The 25,385-nt window shown below is 39.9% G+C and overlaps 1 protein-coding gene across 1 annotated transcript in view; it reads right to left on the bottom strand.

Moving 5' to 3' along the window:
* The window catches only part of faf1 (Fas (TNFRSF6) associated factor 1), a 329,838-nt gene that overhangs the window by 129,677 nt on the left and 174,776 nt on the right, over nucleotides 1-25,385 (bottom strand). Inside the window, exon 9 of the mRNA XM_073063028.1 lies at nucleotides 8,686-8,781. Within this exon, the coding sequence (XP_072919129.1) occupies nucleotides 8,686-8,781 (96 nt within the window). The remainder of the gene's footprint in view (nucleotides 1-8,685; nucleotides 8,782-25,385) is intronic.

Below are 25,385 nucleotides of genomic sequence, written 5' to 3'. Positions count from 1 at the left end.
GGACTGTATTCAGGGATTCATCTTCGAACCTGGATGAGTATGCTGCAGTTGTTACTGACTTCATTAAAACCTGCGTGGATGAGTGTGTGCCTACAAAGACTTGTTGTACATTCCCAAACCAAAAGGTGTGGATGAACCAGGAGGTATGTTGTCTGCTAACGGCTAGATCTGTGGTATTCAAGGCTAGTGATCCAGGTCTGTACCAGAAAAGCAGGTATGACTTGTTGAGGGCTATTTCAAGGGTGAAGAGACAATTTCGAATAAGGTTGGAGGTGACATCAGATGTACAACTCTGGCAGGGTTTGCAAGATGTTACTTTCTACAAAGTGAAATCCAATAGCATGAATGCCAGTGAAGCTTCACTACCAGATAAACTCAATGCCTTCTATTCACGCTTTGAAAGGGAGAATATAACTGCAGTTGCGAAGATCCCTGCTGCACCTGATGACCCTGTGATGTATTGTAAGCTGATGTTGGGCTGTCTTTAAAGAAGATGAACCCTCGCAAGGTGAAAGGTCCCAATGGTGTACCTGGTACGGCTCTACAAACTTCTGACAACCAACTGGCAGGAGAATTCAAGGACATTTTCAACCTCTCACTGCTACAGGCGTAAGTTCCCATTTGCTTCAAAAAGGCAACAATTACCAGTGCCCAAGAAGAATAATGTGAGCTGCCTTAATGACTACTACCCAGCAGCACACACATCTACAGTGATGAAATGCTTTGAGAGGTTGGTCATGACTAGACTGAACTCCTGCCTCAGCAAGGACCTGGACCCACTGCAATTTGCCCATCGCCATAATAGGTCAACGGCAGATGCAATCTCTCTGGCTCTTCATGCGGCCTAAGACCACATGGACAAAACAAACACCTATGTCAGGATGCTGTTCAGCGCTATAGCTCAGCATTTAACACCATCATTCTGTCAACCCTGACTGAAAGGTTACAGTACCTGGGCCTCTGTACCTCCCTTTGAAATTGGATCCTTGACTTCCTAACCGGATGACACAATCTGTGCAGATTGGTACTAATATCTCTTCATCACTGATGATCAACACTGCTGCACCTCAGCATTGTGTGCTTAGCCCACTGCTCTACTCTATACCCATGACTGTGTGGTTAGGCATAGCTCAAATACCATTTATAAATTTGCTGATGATACAACCACTGTTGGTAGAATCTCAAATGGAGATGAGAGGGTGTACCAATGAGATATGCCAACTGGTGGAGTGGTGTCACAGTGTCGCAGCCTCAAATTTGCACTCGACATCAGTAAGATGAGAGCTGATTGTGGACTTCAGGAAGGGTTAGACAAAGGAACACATACCAATCCTCATAGAGGGATCAGAAGTGGAGAGGGTGAGCAGTTTCAAGTTCCTGGGTGTCAAGATCTGAGGACCTAACCTGGTCCCAACATATCAATGCAGCTATAAAGAAGGCAAGAGAGCGACTATACTTCATTAGGAGTTTGAAGAGATTTGTTAAGTCAACAAAAACACTCAAAAATTTCTACAGATGTACCATGGAGAGCATTCTGACAGGCTGCATCACTGTCTGGTTTGGGGGGGGGGGGGGGGGCTACTGCACAGGACTGAAGGAAGCTGCAGAGGGTCGTAAATTTAGTCAGCTCCATCTTGGGTCTTAGCCTACAAAGTACCCAAGACATCTTCAAGGAGCGGTGTTTCAGAAAGGCAACATTCATTATTAAGGAACTTCAGCACCCAGGGCATGCCCTTTTCTCACTGCTACCATCTGGTAGGACGTACAGAGAGATATGGGGTGTCTAGGGAGGGGTAGCACATCTGATGGGGGTTTGCTGTGCCCTTTTTCAGAGCAGCTCGTCCACCTTTGGTCCCCACCTGGTGCTCAGCTCTCACATGTGGCTCCAAGTAGCTATAGTATGCACAGTGGCCACTCCGGTAAACTATCTCGGCAGATGGGCCAAACCAGGTGAAGGTAGCCAACGGGTCTTCAACCCTCGGTGAGGTACGGGATTTGCCTATCCCAGCGTGTGAAGTCTGGCCCTGGCAGATGGACCAGAGGAGACCGATTAGTGGTCGACGGTCAAGAAGGCAGGCCAGCAGGCTTTGGTGGAGCGCTAAGAGCACGGCAATACACTTAGTCGTCCTGGTCATCCACTGCAAGAGGTGGTGATCTCTTTAAACTCACCGGGCAGTAGGCAAAGGCAAACCACTGCTGTAACCTGCTGAGTACATAATTTCCCAATATGTCAGAGCGGCATGGAGGGAAATCGTCTGCCAACTGGAATGTCGAGATGTGACCTAAAGTGAGTGAGCAAGGAGGTACAGAAGCCTGAAGGCACACACTCAGCAATTAAGGAACAGTTTCTTCTCCTGTGCCATCCGTTTCCTAAATGGACATTCAACCTGTGATCACTACCTCACATTACATTACTTGTTTTTGCACGATTTTTAATCTATTTAATATACGTATACTGTAATTGATTGATGGATTTATTATTTTTTTCTTCTATATTATATATTGCATTGAACTGCTGCTACTAAGTTAACAAATTTTACGACACATGCCAGTGATAATAAACCTGATTCTGATTCTGACTGATCAATCCCCTTAAATACACCCAGTGACCTGGCCTCCACAGTCACCTCTGGCAATGAATTCCACAGATTTACCACACCTCTAGCTATAGAAATTCCTCTTCATTTCTGTTCTAAACAGACGCCCCTCTATTTTGAAGCTGTGTCCTCTGGTCCTAGACTCCCCTACAAAAGGAAACATCCTCTTCACATCGACTTTTGATAGGTTTCTTTCACTGAGATCCTTATTCACTCTTCTAAACTCCAGCAAGTATAAGCCCAGAGCCTTCAATCAATGCTCTTATGATAACCCTTACATTCCTGGAATCATTCTCGTGAACATCCGTTGAACCCTCTCCAATGTCAAGACATCCTTTCTTAAGAAGGAGTGCGAAACCGCTCACAATACTCAAAGTGAGGTCCTACCTGTGCCTTACACAGCCTCAGCATTATATCTTTGCTTTTGTATTCTACTCCTCTTAAAATGAATGCTACATGGCTTCTGCCTTCCTCACTACCAATTTAGCCTGCAAATTAACCTTAAGGGGATCCTATACGATGACTCCCAAATCCTTGTGCACCTTGGATTTTTTAATTTTCTCCCCTTTTAGAAAACAGTCTATACTTTAATCCTTCCACCAAAGTGCATGACTATACACCTCCTGACACTGTACCCCATCTGCCACCTCTTTGCCCATTCTCTTAATCCGTTTAAATCCTCTCTACCTCCTTATCTCTCCCTGCTCCTTCACCTATATCCCTATCATCTGCGAGCATGGCCACAAAGCCATCAATTCCATCTTCCAAATTGTTGACATACAATGTAAAAAGCAGTCCTAACACAGAACCTAGAAGGATCCCACTCTTTCCCTCCTGCCAATCAGTCAATGCTCTATCCATCTTTCCAATAATAACCAGGCTCTTATCTTGTTTAGCAGCCTCATGTGCAACAACTTGCAAAAGGCCTTCTGCGAATGCAAGTACACAACATCTACCAATTCTCCTTTGACTATCCTGCTTGTTGTTTCTTCAAAGAATTTAAACAGATTTGTCAAGCAAGATTGTTTGTTAAGGAAGCCGTGTTGATTTTGGGCTATTTGTTATGTGTCTCCAAGTACCCTGGAACAATTGAATCCAACATCTTCCCAACCACTGAGGTCAGGCTAACCGGCATGTAATTTCCTTTCTTCTGCCTCCTGCCATTCTTGAAGATTGAAGTGACTTTGCAATTTTCCGGTCTTCTGGAACTATGCTAAAATCTATTGATTCTTGAAAGAGCATTACCGTTATCTGCACAATCTCTTCAGTTACCTCTTTTAGAACCCCAATGTGTAGTCAATCTGGTCCAGCTGACTTGCCTATTTTCAGACCTTTTAGTTTTCCAAGCACCATCTCCCTAGTAAAAGCAGTTGCACTCACTTCTCCCCCGGCACTCTCAACTTCTTGCATACTACTTGTTTCTTCCACAGTGAAGACTGATGCAAAATACTTATTCAGCTCATCCGTCATTTCTTTGCCCCCATTCATATCTCTCCAGTGTCATTTTCTAGCAGCCCAATATCTGCACTCACCTCTCTTATTCTTTATATACCAGAAAACACTTTTGGTATCATTTTTGATATTATTAGCTAGCTTACCTTCATATTTCATCTCCCCCCACTTTGGGTTTTTCTCATTGCCTTTGGTAGGTTTTTGAAAATTTCCCAATATTCTAACTTCCCACTAATTTTCGCTCTCTTTTGTTTTTATGTTGGCTTTGACTTTCCTTGTCAGCATGGTTGCATCATCCTGTCTTTAGAATATTTCCTCTTCTTTGGCACGTATCTATCCTGTGGCTTCCAAATTACTCCTAGAAACTCCAGCCATTGCTGCTCTGCCATCATCCCTGCTAGTGTGCCCTTCCAATGAACATTGGCCAGATCCTCTCTCATGCCTCTGTAATTCCCTTTACTCCACTGTAGTAACAATACACCTGACTTTAGCTTCTCCCTCTCAAATTGCAGAGTGAATTCTATCATATTATTATCACGGTTTCCTAAGTGTTCCTTTACCTTAAACTCCCTAATCAAATCTGGTTCATTACATAACACCCAGTACTGAATTGCTGATCCACTAGTGGGCTCAACCTCAAGCTGCTCCAAAAAGCCATCTCGGAGGCATTCCACAAATATTTGCTCTTGTGCTCCAGCATTAACTTGATTTTTCCAATCTATTTTCATATTGAAATTCCCCATGACTAATGTAACATTGCCTTTTTGACATGGTTTTTCTATCTTCTGCTGTAATTTGTAGACCACAACCTGACTACTGTTCAGAGACCTGTAAATAACTCCCATCAGGATCTTCTTACACTTGCATTTTCTTAACCCACAAGACTTCTACATATTACGATCCTATGTCACATCTTTCTAAATATTTGAGTTCATTTTTAGCCACCAGAGCCACTGCTCCTCCTGATTCTACCTGCCTGTCCTTTCAATTGATTTGTGTATCCATGGATATTAAGCTCCCAAGTACAATCGGCTTTCAACCATGACACTGTGATACCCACAAAGCCATACCTGCCAATCTCTAACTATGCTACAAGATCATCTACATTATTTTGTATACTGTGTGCTTTCAAATACAACACCTTCAGTCCTGTATATGTCACCATTTTCAATTTTGTCCCCCTTTTACACTGCAACCAATTGACTTCCAGCTTGCCGTATCATCTGCCAGTACTTCCTGACGGTCTCACCACTCACTACTTCTTACATAAGAACATAAGAACATAAGAGATAGGAGCAGGAGTAGGCCAATCGGCCCCTCAAGCCTGCTCCGCCATTCAACAAGATCATGGCTGATCTAATCTTAACTCTAGTTTTCACCGAATCCCACAAGGCAACAGTGCCAACCAATAGGGCACTATGCCGCCCATTTTATTTTATTATTCATCCCGCCCAAACCCATGTGATCACCCGGGGAAAAAAAAACGAGTTGCCAATTGAGGAGAAAAAATCTGGAAAATTCCTCTCCGACCCATCCAGGCTATCGAAAACTGGTCCAGGAGATCACATGGCTGATCTAAACCTAGCCTCATGTCCACTTACCTGCTCGCTCACCATATCCCCTAATGCCATTTTTATCCAGGAAAATGTCTATCTCCGTTTTGAATTTATTAAGTGTAGTAGCTTCCACAGCTCTCTGGGGCAGTAAATTCCACAGCCCCACTACCCTCTGAGTGAAGAAATTTCTCTGCATCTCAGTCCTGGAACGGCATCCCCTTATTTTAAGATTATGCCCCCTAGTCCTAGTTTCACCCATCATTGGGAACATTCTCCCCGCATCCACCCGATCAAGCCCCTTCACAATCTTATATGTTTCAATAAGATCGCCTCTCATTCTTCGGAACTCCAATGAGTAAAGTCCCAATCTACTCAACCTCTCATCATACATCAACCCACCCATCCCCGGAATTAACCTAGTGAACCTTCTCTGCACTGCCTCGAGAGCCAGTATGTCCTTTCTTGTAAACCAACATTCCTATCCTCAGTCCTATCACTTCGGTTCCCATCCACCTGTCAAATTAGCTAAACCCTCCCCAACAGCTCTCACAAACCTGCCCACAGGATATTGGTCTCCCTCAGGTTCATGTGTATCCTGTCCCTTTCATACAAGTTATACCTTCCACAGAAAAGTTCCTAATGATCCATAAAGCTGAAACCTTGCCCCCGCACCAGTTCCTCAGCATTTATATGTCAAATTATGCTATCCTGCCCTCACTGGCATGTGGCACAGGCAATAATCCAGAGATTATTACCCTGAAGGTCCTGCTTTCACATTTCTACCTAGCTCTCTAAATTCTCTCTTTAGGACCTCTTATCTTTTCCTTAACAAGATTAGCCAAAGTAATTTTTAGAGCTTAATGGAATACATATTTTACTGAAGATGTCAAATAGAAACATTTAGACAGGAAACTTATATTTCTCATATTTTACATATTTTTGCTTCTCTAGTTTTTACATAGGATAATTTCCCAGGAAAATGGGAGAACATTGTAGCACTCAAAAAGTCATACTTCAGCTATTCTCCTGACTTAATTGGGAACAGTTTTCAAAAGCACCTTGCAGGATCTGAGCACCCACAAGCCTTTGCAGAACCTTACCTGTTCCAGATGCAAGTGGAATCCATTCCTGTCCAGAAGCATTCTGGATCTCAGCAGCATAGCCTGAGTAACAGCAGAGCCTCCCACAGTACGGTGAGGTAACCCCTCCCCAAAAAACTTTAAACAGCCAACAAAGCCCCTGACCAACTTCAATCGCTATCAAATCGGTCAGTATTCGCAAAATGTTTAAATTTCACAGACATTTGAACACACTTGAAAATGAAATGAATGATTAAAATAACTACCTGTATTTGTAAATACAAAATAAATTAGATAAAACTGCATAAACACTATTAGCCAAAACCAAAATAGTTTTAAAAACATTCCGCATTCTCCTTTGGTCTCTTTACTGGAGGCCGATAAACTACAATGAAACCCTGTACCTGGCGTAAGATCCTCAAAAAAAATTGCTGGGGAACCTCACGAGATTGAGCTCTGCCAATCAGTGTTGTGAGGCCAATGCTAAGTTCAGGACTTCAGTGTTTGACAATGTATACCTGGTAGAAAAATTGTAATATTCTTGCTTGGTTAGTAGCAGATAGTACTTTGTAATACAGGAGTGCTTAGTGACATCAGCTCCAGGTGTGTGGATTTGTGGGATCAATTCAGATAAGTGGTAAGCATATCATCCACAGTACTGTCGATAGTAAAGAGGATTTGAGGGATCGTGAGATAATCCATTCACTGCAGCATACCCAGCCTCTTAGTGACACTTTATTCACATGACTTGCTCATTTAGTCTTCTGTATAATAAAAATTCCGAGGAAGACTATGGTAGGAAAGTTAGTGCTGCTGGAAAGTCAGTTGGGGTACTGTTTCTTGAAAAAGCCAATGCCCAATCCTGATAAATGGGAATACCAGAAAGGCAGACTGCACTTCAAATAGATAAATTACCACATCCAGGTTTGTTGTACTCTAGGTTGCTGCAAAGACAAAATTACAGAACCCTTAGCCATATTCTTCCAAATATTGATAGATTACAGTGCCCAAGGATTGGTAAATTGAAAATGCTACACTTCTGTTCAAAAAAAATGCACAGGGATTAACCAAGTAACTATAGACCAATCAGATTAATCTACAAAATGGGGAAGATTCTAGAAACAATAATCTGGGACAAAAACTCAGCAGGTTGTGGGCAAAAAGGAATTGTTGATATTTTGAGTTGAGGCCCTGTATCAGGACTGATAACAGAGGGAGAAAATAACCAGTATAAAGAAGAGAAGTGGTGGCGGTGGGACAGTGGCCAGTAGGTAACAAGTGGACAGACAAGGGTGAAGGATGATGGGTAGATGGAGCCAGTTAGACAAAGGAAAGGGTGAAGTTGAAAGACAGAGACAGGTGGGTGATAGGTGGAGGTGGAAAAGGGAAAAAAAGCAGATGGAGCCAGGTGTAAGGGGGAGGGGAGAGTTGGGAGGGGGAATGGGTATAAGGATTAGAAGAATGATTAAGAAATATTTTCCCACAGGGTGTACCACCTGAGAAGGTGGCAAAAACAGAAACCCATATCACAATTAAATGGGGCTGATGTGTGCATAAGATACCCACGACCAGTGCTGGGAGGTAGGATTAGACTGAGAAGCACTCTTCTCCACTGGCATTGAGAAAGTTCACTGAAAGGCAAATAAACTCTTCCCAGACTTCCTGCCTGTACCAGGCTGGAAGCCCGATAAGAGTTTATTCGTAATATTCGTCATATACACTGAGAAAGCAATAGATCCTTTTTCACTGAAAGGCCTTCTCCCACAACATAAATTTCTATGATTATACTGTATACAGAAATCATGTAGCTTACAGACTCTCTATCCGACAGCTGTCCAAGGATATTGACCCAACACTCATACATAAAACATGCAAGAACAATTTTAAAGCTAATATACAGAATTAAAACAAGGAATATAAAAAATACTGAAAGGTCATCTTATTTTTGAGTGTTCAGTAATAAATATTACATTGAAATCAGAAAAGCAAGATGTTTGTTACCTCTTCGGACTGCTCTCGGGTTTGTGTAGGTGACGGCCTTTTACTAACTGTTAGTCGATGGCAGGGATAATTGAGTCCAGCAGCGGCTAAAGTAATCTGTAAAAACAGTTCAGAGTAACACTCAATAAAGAAAAATACTGTGCAGCTGAACTTCCAGATTAGTACAGCAAAGTTTTCTCACTTCAGTCAAAAATATATTAATTAAATTATTCTAAATTTTTGTTTTCACCATTACAAATCACTAGTTCAGTCTCAATTACAGTTTAATACATAATTTGGTTCATATATTTCAGAAAAATGCTAGGTATTAGTGATTTATTGGCATGGTACTCCAGCAACCAATGTAAGTTCTAGTTGATGAAATTATACAGTAGTAATATTCAATACTAAATCCAAGTTACCATAGTTTATTTTTCATATTCTAACCCAGTTTATGAAAAATTCTACATTAATTCAAAACTACGGAAAAATATATACATTTTTAACATTACATGTAAAAGTAACAAATATGCAAGGTTCATTCATTATTACAAAATAGATCTAAGGAATGCATGTATGCATATACCTCAGTTCTAGTGAAGTCAGTGTGTCTGCTTCACCTCACGTGAAATTGCTTAAATTATAATAAAAATAAAATAACTAAGGAACAAGAAAGAACAAAATGCTAGGATTTAAGACATATGTAGCCACAAAGACAGTCCTATTTTTTCTTCTTTAGGCTAGGCAAAGTCTTCCAATCTTGATTAGGAAATGTCTAAAATCTATTTGAAGAACACCTTCAACAAACAAATACCAATGTAGACCATACTGATAAGTTTTACATGTTAGTGCTGATATCCTTTTCTGTATAATACTTTAGCTTGAATGATGAAATTGCAGCTCCAAATATACTACAATTTAGTCATTACATATTGATATCCTTGAACCAATATTCAGCTATTTACTAACAAGAGATTCTACAGATGCTGAAAATCTTAAGCAAGACATACAAATGCTGGAGGAACACAGTAAGACAGGCAACATCTATGGAGGAGAATAAACAGGCAATGTTTTGAGCTGAGTACCACCACCAGGACTGGAAAGGAAGGGGGCAAAAACCAGAATAAGGTAGCAGGAGGGGACAAGTGTACAAACTGGCTGGTGATAGGTGAGACCAAGTGGGGAGACAAAATAGATAGATGATGGAGGAATGAAGTTAGAAGCTGGGAGGAGATAGGTGCAAGAGGTAAAGGGCTGAAGAAGGAATCTAATAGGACAGTGGACCATGGAAGAAAGGAAAGGAGAGGAACAAGAAGGAGGTGATGGGGAGATGAGAAGGGGTGAGAGGACAACCAAAATAGTGTATGTAAAAAAAGAGAAGAATTGCAGACTTGTAGGTAAAGTGTTAGCTCACCTGGAAGGACTGTTTGGGGTCTTGAATGGTGATGAAGGAGGAGGTACAAGGGTAGAAGTAGCACTTGCCACACCTGCAAAGATAAGTGCCAAGTAGACAAGCACGTCTCATATTGTGTGATCCCTCCAGAAAGCCAGGGGTAGTGAAGATGTGCTTGGTAATAAAGATTTCTGCTGGAGACTACATAAATTTATAGAGAATGATGTTTTGGATACAGAGGCTAATAAAGTGGAAGGCAGGGACAAGGGGAAGCCTATTACTGTTGTGATGGCGGGAGGACGTGTGTGAGGGCAGCATCAATAGTGGTGAAGGGGAACCCCATTCATTGAAAAAAAGGGACTCAGGTATTCTATAATGAAAAGCCTCATACCGAGGACAGATGCGGTGGAGACGGAGGAATTGAGAGAAGGGAGTTACATTTTTACAAGTAAAAGGGTGTGAAGAGGTATAATTAAAATAACTGTAAGAGTCAGGACGTTTGTGAAAGATGTCAGTAGATAAATCTGTTGTTTAGCTTGTCCTTGTTGACTAGGCTGCTAGCAATCCTGCAGTTAAAATTTAGCACTCAGTGATATAGACATCTAGACAAAATTATCAAATGAGATAATCACCTTGAGCAGGACCTGAAGATTAAGTGCATGTTACTTGCAGATCAGTTCTGTGGGTTCTGAGATAGCTGATGAAGCCAATGTAGGATATGTGGACTTGCCACAGGTAGACATGAAGCACTTGATGGGGCTGTGAGAAGATGTCTTCATTCACTTAGAAAAGTGTAGGGATAATGATACAGATCCACTTGATACCTGTGTACAGAAAGATTGGTCCTACTGTGGATCTACTGCATGCTGTTGTGTAGCAGACATAAGATAGGACAAGAATTTCTGCAGGCATCCAGATATGAGAAGCATATTCCAAAGACTCTTCTTATTGAGAGAGTTGGAGGTCTTTGACATGTCAAAAAAGACAATATTAGTGCTGCTCCCTATTTTTGCCTTGAATTGACAAATGGAGATTGTGCCTATCCTGCCTCTAAATTCAAGGCAGACAAAGATGGTCTTGATAATGACTTTTCCCAATGGAATTCAGCAGAATGATCTCTATATGCTAGACTTTCTTCATTCTCCAAGGGTGTACTTATGTCATCTCGACGTTTCCTAAAATGTCCCTTTCTTCCCGATTGGAAAATTAAGTTGTGGATTTGTGACAAAATACTTGGACAATGGTCTTGTTAAAACCAACAAGCTATGCACAATAAGACATCAACAAGACATTTTGGTAACTCCCCTGAATCAGGCACTGTCCAAGCTGGAAATTGTCAGGATCTCCTACATGATTTCCTGCATCACATCAGGTATCAATGACTGTTGAAGTTAACAAATTTCATGACATATGCCAGTGTTAACAAATCTGATTCTGAACTAAGCACCACCAATCTTCTGTTATGCTCATTAGCCTAGCCCTAAAACAATGATAACAACAAAAATGGCACTGTAAGGAAATCTTTGTTGAATTCGCAAGGATTCCACAAGGACAATATCTCAAAGATAACCTGATGACTTGCAGGGAACAAGTGCTGCATTGCCCACTGCTTGTGAACTGTCCTGAAGCCCAGTGTAATTTGTGTCTATGAATGTACTTGTGGATTTTCTACCTGAAGCATGTACTCTGGGTTGATGCGTTAGTTCAGTAACAAATGCAGGACATCCCTGAATTGGAATTCCACATCTCAAGGAACAAAACTACAGACATCTGAGGCAAGGCCCAGCAAAAATCCTTCCACCTACATAACATTTTGAGCTTATGAAGTGCACGGAGATTCAGCATCTTGCTGATAACTACATCATGCACTGATTATTCAATGCTATTAATGACATTCATGGCCACCATGCACTGAGAGCCATGAATGGAGATGAACTCTTATCAAGGACAAAGAGGCACTTCTAAGAAATCTTCAACTGTGCTTCTTTGCTTGGCATGAATGCTCTTGACTCTATCACACAAAAAAAATTGTGCAGGCTAGCTCACCCCCACTCATGACTGACAAAGAAGTTCAGAAGGCCAAATGCTAACTGAAGGAGGTTTTCAGGTGCAAATCGTATTCTTCAGTTCTATTGAAATTCTAAACCTCAGAGGAATTTCAGTCAATAATTCACAGTTAACAGACACATAGGACATCCCAAGATATCCTGAAGACTTTCTAGGCACTTATCAAACAAATGTTGAAATACACCGTAACTGAGAAAGCAAAAGAAGGCACCATTATCCTCTTTAATGTTAATTGAAACCTTTTTACACATCCGTAAATCTCTAAGAAATTCAGCTCTTAAGCAATCTGTTCATCATATTTTCATATGTCTCCCTCCCCCATTGCAGCTTCTCATGATTACAGATCAGAACAAAATGTGTCCCATTGAGTCAAGGTGTAATATACATGTTTAGCTATTCAATTTCCATTTGTTGCATTAATTAACAGGTAGACAGTAATCAGTATATTTAAACAAATCAGCTAGGATACTAAGGGATTAATTAAAATAAAGACACCACACTGTCAATACATTATTCTAACACATGGTTGTGATGTTGAAGACAGCCTAACTTACAAACACAATACATGCAAAAATGATTTTAAAAAGTGCTTACATAGAACATTTTAGTGGATATTATGAAGCAGTGAGAATGCCAGTTCAGTAATTGAATGGGGAATTGTTTATTTCTGTGTTTCCAGATTTCAGGTTCCAAAGTGATTTATCGTGGAGACAGCCACTAATAAAGTTAAAACAGAATAGCTTGTTTTACTTTAATTGCCTTTATGAAACCCACAAGGCAAAGTAAATCCTATGTGGCCAAGCCAAGACAAACATATTAAGTTTCCAGGATAATAAACAAGATGGTTAATTATGGCGGCAATGATAATTCAGTAAAATAAACTCTGACTCTGCAGAATATTGTGAGTTCTACAGGCACCCAAGTCCAGACTAACATAATTAAACAATGGTGAATAAGCTTATTATACTGATTTATTACAGTCACATAAACAGTATTTTTTCCGTAAAACATTAGCATGTGATACTATTCTCTTGATTTGGATTTACTGAAGAGTGGAGACATTGACAAATTAGAAAAGCTATAACTGCATGGAATATTTTAAGAGTTGAGTTACACATTTCTTTTTAAATATTGTCCACAAAATATTTATGTTCCAAATGCCTGAATTACTGTGCACATTTCACTTTGGAACAATTGCTTTTATTTTGCTAATTTAGCATTGTGAGATATCTCAAAGCACTTCACAGTACAGCAAGGAAACAAATTTTGATGTAAAAATATGTATGCTTAGAACCTCAAAACAGATCAATTATACTTATGAAACAAACTGCATAGGCCTATGTAAAAGATATTTAAAATTCTATTTAATTTAGTAAACACTCTAGTTCAAAAGTTGCAATTTTGAAACATAATTTATCATAATCAATTTATGTGTTTTGAAAGGAAAGTCATTATCGGCTGTCAACTGCCCTAATTTATACTGTGAAAAGAATAAAGACACAGAAAATGCTATGGAACACAAACCTGCTTAAACTGGAATGTTACAACATTTTCATCTGGGTTAAAATACTTCGGTCAAAGCAATTTTGAAAAGTTTGCCCACAATTAAATGGGAAGTTAGATTGTTATATTCACGTACAAATTGGATGTCAAAGACAGACATGCTGGTCCAGAGCAATTATCTTGGATAACCTAGTGTAAATACCACAAAGACTGTAAGCTGTACCCAAGAGGCAATACTGTACTTAAATAACGTGAATTTCAGGCTCCTGCATTCCTATATAAACATTGAGATAAGGCTTTGATACATAATGGACTAAAAAGATAATTCATTGCTCTTAAAATACAAGTATTCCAAACTTAAGATTCACATATACCAGTTTAGAATTTTTGGTTTGGAAATATTAGTTCCAGCTATTTTATATATAATCTCTTCAAATATAATCAATTGTTCTACTGAAAATACATAGAAAAAAATATTTTGGGGATATATATTCTTGGAACGCCTGCAGTGATTAACTGGATAACATTCTTGCCTTTGCTCAAAGGTTGTTAGGTCGAGTGCCACTCCAGAGACTTTAAAAAAAAGTCTAGACAGATGATCCAGTGCAGTTCCACTATACTGTTCTATATACTACCTTTGATTACACATCTGCTTTCTTAGACAAATATAAAAGATCTCATGGCACAACTTTGGAAAACGACGAGTGGAGTCTCCCCAGCGTCCTGGCCAATATTTATCCTTCAGATAATAGGACTAAGAGAAAACCTCAATGCTGTTTCTGGGTGTTTTTGACGTGTAAACTGCATTGTAGGAAACACTGCAGCCAATGGCTGCATTCAGAAGCATCTGTATAAGCAAGGTTGAAAAAAAACAAGTGAAGATGACCATTTCCATTATGCATTTCAGAAAACCTCTTGAAAAGCATAGTTATGTCAATAGTTAGTCAAGACAGGATTGTTTTATACCCAACAAGGTTGGCACTTTTGGTTGAGTCAGAAGCCTCATATGAACAATGTTACTTGGGAAAAACACAAACTTTTGATAATTGAAGAACTATACCCTGAAAATAGAGGATTGTTTTTGAAAAGGTCATCAATTACAGTGGATAAAATAGCATAGTACATATATTAAATGTATTTAATATGGTTCCATAACTGGATATGACAGCACGTTTCTCCATTGCAAACAGTGTCTCCAAAATATTAAAATCCTGTACAACTGCGTTAGTTATATTTTCCCTACATCTATATACAAATTTTATAAATCTCTTTTTTATCATGTTGTCCATGGTGTGCCTCATAGATAATGTGGTTTAAGAGTGATACAATTCAATGATCTAACAGCATCTTTTTATGCTGAGCAGTTATGAGGGTAAGACCTTATTTTTCCTTTTACACTGAAGTTTAATGCATTTGAAATGTTCATTAGTTAAAAACCAAACTGATGAAGATCACAAGCCAAAACCCTTCTTTGTCTGCTTGTCTACCACTGACACTACTTTAGGCAATTGTGTACTTATCCTCCTTCGTACCTCTGATCTTCAACACTCCCTAACGCCTTACCATTCACTGTGAAAGTCCTACCCTGGTTTGACTTCACAAAGTGCAACAGTTGATACAGCCCCAATTTATCCACCTTAATAAGCCTTTAACACCACCAGTATCACTTTGTAAATAACCCCTACTTATGGACATACAATCAATGTATAAAAACTATGCATTGATATTTATAATATTTAAGTTTTTACTGCTTTTTTATTTTATAGGAGTCAAACTGGACACACTGGAGGCAGTGGTAGAACAAAGGACCCTATGGAAAATCCTGGCAATTCTGGACAACATTTCTCACTGCCTGCATGCCACCTTGGCTGAACAGAGGAGCACTTTTAGTAATAGACTAAGTCAACTGCTCTGCTCCTAAGAGTGCTATATGAGGTCATTCTTACCCTTGGCCATTAGGCTCTACAATGAGCCAACCTATAGCCAGGAAAGTGATGACCCCCCTCTTGTTAGACTGTTTGAGGTAACTTAGTTTTTATTCTTTCTGACCTCTTCTAATATTTGGATATCTGTGCACTTGTAATGCTACTGTGATACTGTAATTTCCTTTGGGATCAATAAAGTACCTATCTATCTATCTCATTGTGTTTTTTGTGCTGCATCAAAGTGGAATAACAATTATTTTCTCCTTTACACTTGTGTACTGGAAATGACATTAACAATGTTGAATCTTAAATCTTGTAGTGTTCCACTTCTGGGCCTCCAACACGGACGACCCAATATGGCAGCTCTCATTGAAAATTATGGAAATCATCAAATATTCTTGTTTTAGCCTGCTATGGCTGAGAGCCATAACTACATCTATGACATGTACAGTCAATGATGAAGTTTTAATGCAATTGATCATTCTATCACTGCTTAAAACTGATGGAAATAAACCAGACTGTGGCTGGCATACTGCCCTTTAAGAAGCCATCAGCAAAACAGGGGTCGACGTGTTGGTCTGATGGTGTGTTTAAATAAATGAGGTTTTCGACTCCCAATACCAACAATCTTGCTGGCAAACATACAGGCTCTGGTAAATAAATTTGACCATCCCAGAGCTAGGGTGCTGTACCAGAGTGATACTAGCACTGCATGCGCCTTTTAATTTACGGAATCTTGGTTAACCTCTTCTGTTCTGGACACAGTGATTTAAATAGACGGGTTCACAAAACATTGTCAAGATAGGTTGGTCGAGTCTCAAAAACAGAGGTGGAGGTATATGCCTCATGATCAACTCCTTGTGGTGTACTAAGTTTTGGGTGACATCCCAATTTTGTTCACTGGACCGACTATTTTACCTGCTGCGAGAGATTTCAGTGATCATTTTGGTAACAGTGTATATTCCACATCAGGCCAATGTCAAACAGATTGAGCAATGTAATGAACAGGCACGAAACAGCACATTCTAATGTGTTCCCCATCATTTTGGAGGTTATTAACCAGGGCAGCTTGATGAAGTCTCTATATAATAATTATCAACAAATCATATGTAGTACAAGAGTGAATAACAAGATGGACCACAGTTACACTAAGATCATGCTATCCCACACACACACTTTAGTAAGTCTGATCACTTAGTTGTACTTCTACTCCCTGAGCATAGGCAGAGACTGAAGGCTGCAGCACCAGTAAAGATGACAAAAAGATATGGACCAGGGAGGTACAGGAGGACTTACAGAACTGCCTTGAATCGGTGGACTGGACTGTGTACATGAAGTCATCTTTGAGCTTGGATGAGTATGCCACAGTTGTCACTTACTTATATGGATGAGTGTGTGCCTATGTAAACAAACTGTACACTCCCACACCAAAAGCAGTGGATGAACCAGGAGGTTTGTAGTCTGCTGAGGGCTAGATCTATAGCAGTTAAGTCTGGTGATCCTCAGGTCTGCATAAGGAAACCAGGTAGGACTTGCAGAGGGCTATTTCAAGAGCCAAGAAACAATTCCGGGAGAGGTGAAAGGTGACATCAGATGCACGTCAACTCTGGCAGGGTTTGCAAGCCAGTACTTCCTATTAAAACCTAACATCATGAATGGTAGCAATGCTTAACTACCAGACGAGCTCAACGCCTTTTATGCTCATTTTGAAAGGGAGAACAAAACCACTGCTATGAGGATCCCTGCAGCATCCAAGGACCCTGTGATCCCTGTCTCAGAGGCCGATGTCAGGCTGTCTTTCAAGAGGGTAAACCCTCGTAAGGTGGCAGGGATCAATGGTGTACCTGATAAGCTTCCGAAAACCTGTGCCAACCAACTGGCGGGGGTATGCAAAGGCATTTTCAATCTCTCACTGCTACAGTTGGAAGTTCCCACCTGCTTCAAAGTTTAACAATTACACCCTTGCCCAAGAAGAGCAGCGTGAGCTGCCTTAATGACTGTCGTCCAGTAGCATTGATGTCTACAGTGATGAAAGGTTTAAAGAGGTTGGTCATGGCTAGAAACAACATCTATCTCAGCAAGCACCTGGACCCACTACAATTTGCCTATTGCCACAGTAGGTTTTCAGCAGATGCAATCTCAATGGCTCTCCACACAGCCTTGCATCACCTGGACAATGCAAATACCTATGTCAGAATGATGTTTATTGACTATAGCTAACATTTAACACCATCATTTCTACAGTCCTGATCGAAAAGCTACAGAACTTAAGCCTCTGTACCTCCCTCTGCAACTGGATCCTTGACTTCCTAACCAGAAGACCACAATCTGTATGAAATGGAAGTAGCATCTCCACCTCACTGGCAAACAACACTGGTACAACACAGGGACATGTGCTCAGCCCTCTGCTCTAATCCCTCTACACCCATAACCGTGCGGCTAGGCAGAGCTCAAATGCCACCTATGAATTTGTTGATGATATATGGGATTGAGTGAGATCCAGGATCAGCCATGATGGAATGGAAGAGCAGACTTGATGGGCTGAATGGCCTAATGCTGCTCCAATGTCTTATGGTCTTATAAACATTGTTGGCAGAATTTCAGATGGTGACAAAAAGGGGTATAGGAGCGAGATATAGCAGTTAGTTGAGTGGTGCTGCAGCAACAATATCAGCAAGACTAAAGAGCTGATTGTGGACTTCAGAAAGGGTTAGACAAGGGTATACAAATCAATCCTCGTAGAAGGATTAGAAGTGGAGAGAGTGAGTAATTCTTGGGTGTCAATATCTCTGAGGACCTAACCTGGATACAAACATATTGATACTGCAATAAAGGTGGCAAGGCACTGGCTATATTTCATTAGGAGTTTGAGGACATTTGGTTTGTCAACAAAAAAACTCAGAAACTACTACAAATGTACCATAGAGAGCATTCTGGCTGGCTGCATCAACATCCGATATGGGGGGTGGGTGAGGAAACTGCACAAGATTGAAATAAGTTGCAGAAACTTGTAAAATTAGTCAGCTCCATCATGGGTACTAGCCTCCTTAGTATCCAAGACATCTTCAAGGAGTGGTGCCTTAGGAAGGAGGCATCCATTATTAAGGATCCCCACCACCCAGGACATGCCCTCTTCACAGTGTTACCATCAGGTAGGAGGTACAGAAGCCTGAAGGCACATACTCAGCGATTCAGGAACAACTTCTTCCCCTCTGCCATCTGATTTCTAAACAGACAATTAACGCATGAACACTACTTCACTACTTATTTATTTCTTTTATTTTGTACTACTTATTTTAACTTATCTATTCAATAGACATACAGTTTCAAGAACAAGTTTGTGAACCCATTACAATTACCTGGTTTTCTGCATTAATTACTCATAAAGTGTGGTCTGATCTTCATCTAAGTCACAATAATAGACAAACACAATCTGCCTAAACTAATTACACATGAACAATTGTACTTCTCTTCGTCAATACTGAGTACACCATTTAAATAATCACAGTCTAGGTTCAAAATCTTATGTGAAGCTCTGGGGTAATGCCCTCTACAAAAACTACTTGGAGTCAGGTGTTCCAATCAATGAGATGAAATTAGAGGTGTGGGTTGTGGAGGTGCCTTGCCATATTAAAAAAGACACCTGAAGTCAGGTTACTGACATAGCCTGCTATTCTTAAAAAGATCTGTTTATGTGCACCATACCTTGATTAAAACAACATTCAGAGGACCTTAGAAGAACTGTAGAGATCCATAAAGCTTGAGAAGGGTACAAAAGTATTTCTAAAGACCCGAGTATTCATCAGTCCACAATAAGAGAAACTGTCTACAAATGGAGGAAATTCAGTACTGTTGTACTTTTCCCAAGAGCACAATGTGCAATGCTGAAGGAAGTGAAAAAGAACTCAAGGGTAACAGCAAAAGGCATGCAGAGATCTTTAGAACTTGCTAAAGTCTCTACTCATCTGTCCACTGTAAGAAAAACACTGAACAAGGATGGTGTTCATGGAACGACACCATGGAGGAAACCAATGATCACCAAACAAAGCATTGCTGCGCGTCTCAAGTTTGCAAAAGACCACCTGGATGTTCCACAATGCTTCTGGGACAATGTTCTGTGGACAAATGAGACAGAAGTTGAACTTTCTGGCAGAAATGCACACCACTATGCTTGGAGGAAAAATGGGCACTGCACAGCAACATTAAAACCTCATCCCAACTGTGAAGCATGGTGGAAGGAGCATCATGATTTGGGGCTGTTTTCCTGCCTCAGGGCCTGAACAGCTTGCAATCATTGAGGGAACAATGAATTCAAAATTGTACCAAGACATCTTACAGGAGAACATCAGGGTGGCGGTCCGTCACCTGAAGCTTAACAGAAGTTGGATGATGCAATAAGACAATGATCCGAAACACAAGAGTAAATCAACAACAGAATGGTTTAAAAAGAAGGAAATCTGTGTTTTGGAATAGCCAAGTCAGAGTCCAGACCTTCACCAAATTGAGATGCTGTAGCATGACCTGAAGAGAGCTGTTTGAGGTAAGATATCCCAGAAATATTGATGAACTGAAACAGTTTTGTATGGACGAATGGTTTAAACTTCCTCCTCACTGTAGTGCAAGAATGATCAGCAGCTCCAGGAAATATTTGGTGGAGGTTACTGCTGCTAACGGAAGTTCTACCAGTTATTAAACACAAGGATTCATACACTTTTTCCAGTTTGGACTGTGAATGATTAAACAATGTGTTCAATAAAGACATGAAACGTACAATTGTTTGTGTGTTATTAGTTTAGGCAGGTTGTGTTAGTCTAAGATTGTGACTTCGATGAAGATCAGACCACATTTTATGAGTAATTAATGCAAAAAACAGGTAATTACAAAGGACTCACAAACTTTTTCTTGCAACTGTATATATATTTAATGTAACTCATTTTTTTCTCTGTATTAACTTATCATTTATTTCATTGTATTGCTGCCGTAAAGATACCGAATTTGACGACATATGCTGGTGATATTAAGCCTGATTCTGTATGTAATGTGTACATTTTTGAATACTTCACTATTCATTTTCTTAATTCCTTGGCACCATGACCTTCTCCACAATAAATAAAGATGAGAGATAGTTTAAGACCTCACCGAACCCATAAGGTTTCACCCCTAGATGATTACGTTCATCCTTAAGGGAAGCTGTTTGCTTTCTAGGTATCCTTTTACTCTTAATATACTTGCAGAGCTGCTTAGGATGTTGCTTTATCTGGATCTGCTCCAATTTTCCCACTTGACATGTAGATGCAATTTCATTGTTGCTTCACTCAGCTGTGGAACACTTGGACAATAATGAGGCATGTCATTGACTACAGCTCAGCATTCAACACTATAACCCCATCAAAACTCATCACTGAGCTCCAAGACCTGTATCTTGGAGCCTTCATGTGCAACTGGATTCTTCATTCCTTCAATGACTGACCCTAATTAGTATGGACTGGCAACAATATCTCCTCCACACTCACCATCAGCACAGGTACACCACAGTGTTACATTCTAGCCACCTGCAGTACTCGCTTTATATTTATGATTGTTTGGTTAAGTACAGATACAATCTCTATTTAAGTCTGCTGACACCAGCATCATTGTTGACAAATCACCATGTAGGAGGGAGACTGAAAATCTGGCTGAGTGGTGCCAAAAGAACAACCTCTCACTCAAAGTCAGCATAACCAAAGAGCTGATTATCAACTACATGAGGAAAAAGCTGGAGGTCTATGAACAAATCCTCAGTAGAGAAATGGAGGTGGAGAGGGTCAGTAGTTTCAAAGTCCTTGGCATTAATCTATCAAAGGAATTGGCCTGGAACAAGCAAATAAGTATTGTCATGACTGTGTACAAAGTCACCAAAGAGACACTGAAGCTCGTGGCTATAGAAGTGTTTATTCAGCAAAATGAGCAGCAGGCATCATATTCCAGATACTCTTGGAAGAAGAGACCTGCCTGACCCAATATTACATAACAATTTTATGTGCTAAAAATCAAAGGTAACAGCAGGACAATCCTACAGTTACAAATATATTTACCATGCTTCCTTTGAATTACATACAATTTTCAAACACTTCCATTTTCACACTCACACTCCAGACCCCCAAAATGAATGTTAATTCCCACCAACTTCAAAATGAAGCTCCAGGAAGACCATTGTTCAGAGCTGTATTTTGAATTCAATCTACTTGTACAATCTACATTCAGGTCTCAAGACAAACTGCTGTTCAAATTAATATTTGCCATATACCATAACTCCAGAATACAGCATAACAAGTATCATCAAAACGAAGACACAACAGTGTCTCTACGTAGAAGTTTATGTAAATTCATCAAAAACTTCAACAAACTTACATAGACACACAGTGAAGAGTACCTTAATTGGCTGCAGCACAGCCCAGTATAGCATGATATCGCCAAGTGACCAATGCAATAAATGGCAACATCCTGCAGACAGTTAACAAAACTACTACTACTACTTTTTCTTGTAAACGTACTCCTACTACTAATTTGTGTGTAATTAGAGACTGGAATTTAAATCTTGGTAATGTGTTTCTGGGCCGACTAAGCGATCTTGTGCTTTTGCTGTCTCCGAGGGAATTCGGTGTGGTTGAGAGAAGATTGAGGATGGAGTGTGCCTAATGGTGGAGCACAAACCCATGATTGTTCCAATTCTCAACCAACTTGCTGATTAAAGCATTGAGCAAAAATGAAAACAATGAGGACAAAAGTGGAAGGTGAGTGGATGTTCAGCACTGTCTGTCTGCGTTTGACAGGTCTCTCTTTCCCCCTCGCCCGCTGCTGCCAAAGGAACATGCAGGAATCTTGGGTCTTGGGAAAGGTGTGATCAGCAGTTTGTAGATTGGATTCATTTTTAAGAGGACTTTGCAAATCATGTTATATGTGTTTCTGAATTCTGGATATTTAATTTTTATTGCTATTTTGCACAATTTTGATTGGGATGGACTGGATCTCTGATCTGCAGACAATGACCAACACAGCTAAATTGAACTGAACTAAAATGAATAGTTCTAGATTGTTTCAAGAACTCTGCGGTTTGATGCTTAATACTCTGTATGTTATTTGCTATTGTAAATAAATTGTTTGATTAACCATTCTTTGTTGTTTACAAAATTCATTACAGGTTAGATGTAAATATACGTGAATGCATACTTCCTTATGCCACTATGTCATAAATGTGCACCTCACTAAAGAAAAATACAGTACTGAACAAAAGTCGTAGACACCCTGGATATTTTATATAATTTTTGTTTTAGATGTTTATCTTTTGTCTTCTGCATTACTGTGTCAGTAGAAAAGCGCAAACTTTAGATTTCCAAACATTTATTTTCCAGAAAATTAAATGTTAGAGAAATTTTTGTATTTTATTAAAGGAAGTAACATATTAAGTAATAGACTACTTTTCAAACAAAAACTTGATTACTTTGTAGATATATAGTCCGGATAACAAAGATAACAAATAGGATACAAAGGAAGAGTGACAAGAGTTAAATGAACTAAACTGATTAAATAAAAAAGAAATTAATGTAGAAGGTATCACACTGGACAAAGGACAACTAAACGAAAAGGTGACAGTGTGACTGACAGTTTAAACTTCAAATCATCAAATCTTATACCATGGCAAGGGTGAGCACAACAACAAGACACAAGGTGGTCATCCTGTATCAGCAACGTCACAGAATCATAGAGAAGTACAGCACAGAAACAGACCTTTCAGCCTATCTGGTTCATGCCAAATCATTTAAACTGTCTACTCCCATCAACCTAGACTGGGACCATAGCCCTCCATACCCCTATGATCCATTTACCTATCCAAACTTTGCTTAAATGTTGAAATCAACCACTTTGCAAAAAAAATCAACCAAAATTCACCACTTTGCCTGGCAGCTCGTTCCACTCTCTCAAGACCCTCTGAGTGAAGAAATTTCCCCTCAAGTTCCTCTGAATAAACTTTTCACCTTTCACCCTTAATCCAAGACTCCTGTTTGTAGTCCCACCCAACGTCAGTGGATAAAACCTTCTTGCATTTACCCTATCTATACTCCTCATAATTTTGTATACCTCTATCATATCTCCTCTCGCGCTTCTATGTTCTTTAATAAATCCTAACCTATTCAATCTTTCTTTATAACTCAGGTCCTCCAGACTCTGAGTGGTGGATGCCACAAGGCCAAAGGACCTGTCACAGTTGTGGTCTTTTTTAGGATCTGTCAGTTACTATAACAGGTTCCTGCTAAACCTGGCTACTGCACTCCATCTCTTTAGCTCATTGCTACAGATTGGGAAGAAATGGCAATGGACTAAGCAGTGTGATGTGGCTTTCCAAAAGACAAAGGAAATGGTGATATCAGACACTGTACTCACACATTATGAAACACATTGTCCAGTGAAACCTGCCTATAGTGCCTCACCTTATGATCTAGATGCAGTCATGTCACATGTTGTCAGTGATGGAAGTGAACACCCATAAACTTTGCATCACACTCCCTTACCACTGCAGAGAAAAATTACATGCAGTTTGACAAAGAGGCCTTGAGTCTGGTTTGCAATGTAAAACATTTCAACCAGTACTTGTATAGGACAGAGTTTACCCTCATTACTGATCATCAACCACTGGTGTCCATTTTCAATCCATAGAAGGGGTATTCCAGTAACAGCAACAATACAAATGCAGAGATGTACTCTGTTTCTTGGAGGACACAATTAAAAGATCTAATTCAAGACAACATCTAATTATGGAAATGCTGATGGATTGTTCTATTTACCCTTGGAAAAGGAAATACCTGGAAAACTTACAAAAGAGGACACTCCTCTTGATGCATTCTCACTAATGCAAATTTGGTCTCCCTATTACAGCAGAGATGATCCAAATGGAAACCAGAAAAGACCCAACACTGTCTCAGGTCTACAGGGCCACCCAAAGTGACTGGAATGTGCAGGAGAAATTCTAGTTTCTCTATTTTTACCAGCACCACCATGACTTTGCCCTTGACAGGGGTTGCGTTATGTGGGGATTGAGAGCTGTTGTATCATCCAAGCTGAAAGCTGAAGTGTTGGAAGGAGATGCATGCTGGTCATCTAGACATGGTTAAAATGAAAGCGTTAGCTCCAAGTTTGTCTAGTGGCCTAAGAAAGATCGGCAGTTTGAGCAGCTTGCCATGCATTGCTAAGGATGTCAACACATTCAGAAGATGACAAGAGCAGCACCTCTTCTTCCCTGGGAATGGCTTGCATTGTCCTGGTAGAATCAATTACTAAAGAAGAAAGGTGTCCAGAGCTGCAAGACCCTGAGACTGTTTCACAGCCACAGGTCTCGCCTGCCAAACAGAGTGACCCCCATGGCAAGAAACACATGATCCCACAAGAGTAATAAATCCTTCACAGCATTATGCCCTTAAAAATAATATGCCGTGAATGCCTATATAGTAGTTGTATTATATATATTTGGTGGCTAGAGAGAAATATGTTACATATTTGAGTTGAGATGCATTCTGTATGGAGTTGGAGAGTTGGAGTTTATAGCTAAGCAAGGTGGAGTGTTGTGTGTTTAGTATTTCAGTAATATTTAAGTGATATTGTAAATATATTGTCTGAATAAGCATATTTTGTTGCTTACATGATTCATTAAAGGTTACATGTAAACATATGTGAATGGCATACATCATTATGCCATTACATCACTAAAGTATAGAAATACACTATCCCGTGTTTTTTTAAAATTAATTTCTGGTGTTGCAAAACTTAACAGTGTCCCACTTAACTGTATTCCTAGATCA

Source organism: Hemitrygon akajei, chromosome 12, assembly GCF_048418815.1.
Source record: "Hemitrygon akajei chromosome 12, sHemAka1.3, whole genome shotgun sequence".
NCBI classification, from domain to species: domain Eukaryota; kingdom Metazoa; phylum Chordata; class Chondrichthyes; order Myliobatiformes; family Dasyatidae; genus Hemitrygon; species Hemitrygon akajei.
This window is presented reverse-complemented; position numbering and strand designations above follow the sequence as displayed.